This window comes from Octodon degus, unplaced genomic scaffold, assembly GCF_000260255.1.
Source record: "Octodon degus isolate 3935 unplaced genomic scaffold, OctDeg1.0 scaffold00022, whole genome shotgun sequence".
Lineage (NCBI taxonomy): Eukaryota > Metazoa > Chordata > Mammalia > Rodentia > Octodontidae > Octodon > Octodon degus.
Window position 1 is genome coordinate 14,881,821 of NW_004524598.1, and position 5,364 is coordinate 14,887,184.

The 5,364-nt window shown below is 38.5% G+C and overlaps 1 protein-coding gene across 6 annotated transcripts in view; it reads left to right on the top strand.

Moving 5' to 3' along the window:
* The window catches only part of Cep162 (centrosomal protein 162), a 72,170-nt gene that overhangs the window by 50,211 nt on the left and 16,595 nt on the right, over nt 1–5,364 (top strand). For all 6 annotated transcript variants that reach the window (XM_023711963.1, XM_023711961.1, XM_023711962.1 and 3 more), the window contains exons 19-21: nt 1,287–1,413; nt 2,552–2,715; nt 3,477–3,581. In XM_023711963.1, the coding sequence (XP_023567731.1) occupies nt 1,287–1,413; nt 2,552–2,715; nt 3,477–3,581 (396 nt within the window). The remainder of the gene's footprint in view (nt 1–1,286; nt 1,414–2,551; nt 2,716–3,476; nt 3,582–5,364) is intronic.

Here is a 5,364-nt window from a genome sequence, read left to right on the forward strand (position 1 = left end):
TTTTTTTTTTTTTTTTTTTTTTTCATGGGGATCAAACTCAGGACCTTGTGTTTGTCAGACAGGCGCTTATGCCTCTGCACTATCTCCCCACCCTATATCATAGTTTCATAGCTGATGTTTGAGAGGTTTTTATAGTGTATAAAATGCAGCTTCGCATATGAATCCATTACATGAACTTTGCTCAGATGCATGTAAATATGTATTTATAGAAGTAGACATACAAGTAGGCAGATGGGTAGAAAGAATGGTTAGACAGCTCCCTCCTTATCAGTGGACCTCAAAAATGAGCTATACATATTTTACCATATTTTATGAAAGCTTGAAAGAACATAGTTTGAAGAATAGCATTAACTCCCCTGAAAAGCAGTTAGTGACCTTTTAAAAGTTCTATTTTTATGAGAAATAGAAAATTTGGAATCTTTCATTAAAACACCAAAAAGTACTGTATAAAATTTGATTATTAAATTTAGGATTTCCAGAGCATTACAGTGCAAATTATGTCTGCTAGTAAATGTTGTACATATTCAAAGAGGCTGAGGCTAGAGGAAGTTTTTAAAATCACAAAGGGAAAAGTCTAAGAAAGGTACTTGGATACAGAGTTCATTGATCTGGGAGACCAGAGGCAAAGGGCTTCAGCTCATTGGTAAAAATGCCACTGCTGGGCAAGTGTTCTATTCAGAGTATCTTATCTGGATTGCTGAAGTGTTTAAAAAGTATTTAATATAAGCTTTGTTACAGAAATACATGAGTATGTCTCAGGCTTGTAAAAGGCATACTTGCAAAGTGAAGAATTTCTTGGTTATTTAGAAAGCCCTTGAAACAGTACTGAATTAAAACAGGCATGAGCCCTTCTTCATTTATAGTAGATGTCAGTCATGATGAAGCCATGAGTTACATGGTACTGAAGGTCATGGTAAGGCCCAGCTTACTTTGGAGGAGCCACCAGAGAGTCTCACACAGAAGTGATGCTAACTGACTGGGACAATTCCTCTGGCTGTCAGGAAGAAAGTAGACTGTAGGGGCCAAGGATGAAGGAGGCAGACAAGGAGGTTACTACAGAAAGCTAGGCAAGAAAATTAGTGTCAGTATGGATAGATGCTGAGGTGTGTGGACTCATTCTGATAGGTTATGGAGAGCATCTAATGATTCAGAGAGGGGCAGATGGTTGTAACAAAATCAGGTCTAAAATACAGAAATTTCACAACAGTATTTTTAATAGTTGAGTGACCATGTTAGAGTTTATTGTTTGAAAGTTACTGGCCTTTGAATTTATTTAACTATTTAAGAAAGAAAAGAGCAGTTTGTTGGAAGACATCAAAAGACTGAAGCAAGACAAACAAGCTCTCGAGGTAGACTTGGAAAAAATGAAGAAGGAGCGAGACCAGGCCAAAGAGCAGATTGCTTATGCCACAGGTAAAGCCCTGAGCCGAGCCATTATCTACTATTTGAGTGTTATGGCTTGTATTGAGTGCCTTGTATAATTTTACCATTATGCTAACGTCTAGTAAGTAGTCAGCTTGGATTTGATGGTGTAATTAAAATTATCTTCCTTGAAGTGTATTGTAATCTTAAAAGATGTGTGCCTATATTGGTTTAATAGGAATGATCACAAGATTAAAGAAAATTGCATCTTATTTTGAATTCATAGCCTTCTCTGCCTTCTCATTCTAACTAGATTGAACTTTTTTAGGGCCAGGTCTTTATCCCTAGGTCTGAAACATAGGCTCGTAAGTATATGCTCAATGAGCACTAACACTACACTGCATTGTAGTAAGAATATAAGGATAAAAGTGGCGTGGTCACCACCAGCAAAAGCAAGGGATTGAGATAAGAATACAGAAAACTTTCTAAAAATCACAAATAAACCTGAGAGGAGATGCTAAAGATTCAGAGAAGACCCAGACTGGGCCTTGCCAGTAAGAGTTGACATTAGAGGAGTCAGGGAGCTATGGAGAGTGTCCCCCAACACACTGTCCAGCGCACTTGTAGGCTGCAGCTGAGATGACGGCACAGAGCCAGAAAGATCAGACGAGTGCTGCTGGCCAGCTTGGGGCCCTCTCCTCTGCAGTGTAATCAGTGTTGGGTAGGTAGGAACAAAAAACGGCGTTCCTATTGGGAACAAAACAACAAAAAGCCATTTGTTTCCTCATCTCTGAAATACAATGATAATTGTTAAAAAGAAACTTTTTAACAAGTTTTAAAACTTAATGTAAGTTCATTGTGGTAAATAAAAAACTCATGAATATTTGCCATTGTTCTTTTTTAATGTAATTGAAGGCATTCTTTTACTATCTCTGAATTCATTTATTTTCCCATGGAAACAACTTCAGTTTTACAATGAATGTCAGTAGGATAACACTTATCAAAAATTTCTAGAAAGCCAACTTTTGGTTGACTCAGAATTCTGATTTTAACTATTACACACTGACTACATATCATTTGTTTTATGGCTTTTATTTCTTCATCAAATAGACATTATTCAAAATGTGTTAATTTTATTTCTATGGCTTGAAAAATTACATTCAAGTTAGTGAGTTACTTTATCATACAGGTGAAAAATTATATGAAATAAAAATTTTGGAAGAAACACATAAACAAGAAATCAGTAACCTACAAAAAAGATTACAGTGGTATGCTGAAAATCAGGAACTTCTGGATAAAGATGCAGTTCGGCTTAAAGAAGCAAATGAAGAAATTGAGAAGTTGAAACTTGAGGTAATAGGCCATTTCAGAATGTATTTCTATAGATGCACCCTTTATTAATTCTACATAACTTGTGTAGTTGTACCAATTCTTTGAAGTCTCTTGGCTCACATAGCTGGCTTGGATTTTGGTTGGTATTCAGAGATACTTTATTTCAAATTAAAATATTGCAAGCTCTGTCAAAACCTGCCAGTCTGCCTGTTGTCTGAATCTTGCCTGCCGTCTTGGCCTCCTCCAGACCCCTGCACTTTCGGGTTCCTCTGCTCGGGTCGCCCCAGCACGCCTCTGTCCTGTCCTGCCAGGCCCATTCTGCTGTCGCCTTGGTGGGAAATACTCTGACCTTGGTTCTTCCCATAGCTCGCATCTTGCTGACCAGCTCAGATTGCTCGAGTCTCAGCCAAAGACCTTTCCTGAATCAGTTCTCTGACGTAGCTGGGAATCCTGCCTTTACTGCCTCCTTATTCCTTTTCTTTCACCACTTGGTTTCATCGTGACACTAACTCCTAAGTAATGGAATGTACCCATGGATGTACTTTATTCTTCAGCTTCTCAGCCATCCCCTCCATGAGAGCGTACCATGAGGTCAGGAACCTGCTTTTTCACCTCGCCTTCCTAATCTCTGTAGAGGTCCTGGGCTTGCCTGAGGCTGGGGAAGAGCTCAGTCGATGTTTGTTGAGAAACTAACAGATCAGTCAGTGAACTAACAGGCTTCTACCCTGAGGCTTTTCTTCTGTGTTTTAAATATGCTTCTTAATGTCTATATTTCTTGGCAGATTGAGAAACTGAAAGCTGAATCTGGGAATCCCACTACTCAGCAGAAGTTACGTTCAAAAGATAGAGCCTCAGATGCCAAAAGAATGCAGGATCTAGAGCGACAAGTATGTGTTATGGCCACTTTTTTTTTTTTTTTTTTTTTTTTGGTGGAACCAGGGATTGAACTCAGGCCCTTGCGCTTGCCAGGGAAAGGCTTATTTCACTGAGCCATCTCCCTGGCCTCACATTTTTATTGAAGTGTTTTTTATAAGGTACATTTTTGTTTCAGGAGTACCCACAAGATGTAATTAACCTGGAAAATGCTCATTTTGTAATAACATTAGTAAAAGTAATAAGCAACTTCTATATAATGTATAATTTCATAAAAAATGTTTAGCGTATGCCTACTATAAAATGGTATACCTGCTGATAAAAGGTCACTTTGCATCCCAGCTCTTAGACATGTAGGAAGAAGAAAATAAACGTCTGACACTCTTGAGTGTAGAGTTAGTATTTCTTCTAAGCTAGGCATAGTGGCACACACCTGTAGTTCTAGCTACTTGGGAAGCTGAGGCAGGAGTGTCATTTGACCCCAGGAGCTCGTGGCAAGTTTTGGCAACGTAGCATGACCTCATCTTTTTAAGAAAAATGAGTCCTTGTAACCGAATGTAAATGAAAAAGGAGTGTAGGAAGAAGGCCTTTGAATTGGGAGCATGTTAATAATGATTGGGCAATGTTAGAAACACTAAAAATAGAACATTCAGCCTCCCAAAAAGGTGGTCGTAGGTTTGCTCATCTTTTAGAGTTAGAAATACTCATTTCATGGTCAGTTTAGTTAGGAGACCCTTAATTAAAATCAATGGAAATTACTAGAATAAAATAATTATTTAGGGCTAAGGAGATAGCTTAGTGGTCTAAGCACCTGCGTGGCAGGCACAGGGACCTGGGTTCGATCCCCAGTACCACAAGAAGTAGAATGGTGTTCCAGGACTGGCACACTGTGTCAGCCACCAAAACCGGGTGTGGTGGTGCACGCCTCAACTGGGGAGGCTGAGACAGACAGATCACTACAAGTCCAGGCTGTGTAGCGAGACCCTATACCAAATAAAGGAAAGAAAAACTTAAAATTATAGAAGAACACAAAATTCTCCTTCTTCATTTTAAAACATTCTACAGTGCACCATTCATATTTACCACTTATTACAACAGAATAAGAATTTCCAGTGGTTTGTTTGTAAGGGAGCAAATTCTGTAGTCAAGTCATAATAGTTAAATGTACTTAGCTATTATTTCATCACAGATCCAAAATTCTGAGGTCATCCCTGGACTGAATATTATTCTAGTTTTCTGAGAAAGAAAACTAACTTTAAAATTTAACTTTTTTTTTTTTTTGAATTAACTTTGTTACTTTTATGGGATCTGTTATGTTGAAAGGTATAACAGTAGTTTGGGTCAGAGGCTGAGAAAAGGATAGCACAAAGATGGTTTGAAGAGCTAGAAATGCTCTTGAGTGCAGTCCAGGTTTTAGCTTAGATTTTCTTCAGTGCTTAAGACTTCGGTTTCTTCAGTGCTTAAGACTTCATTGTAGAAGCCATCAGAATGGTGAAAGAAAGATGACTGTCTCTTGATGAGGTGACTTTAAAAGAAAGCTCCTATAGGATTGAATGTGTAAGAGTAAAGAAGCGTGTTTAAGATTGAAATAGACTTCAAATAATGGTCCATGTAATAGTGGTTTCATGTTGGGAGTGCCTGTCGTTGTGGTATTCTGAATATGGGCAGCTTGTCCTGACATGCCAGTTACTGCTAAGATGTCTCTCGGGTAGGTGGATGTTCAAGAAGAAGGGGGTGGTGAATGAAAGCAAGGTTGTATATGGTGAGATTTTTGGACTTATGTGCAAACATGAGAAG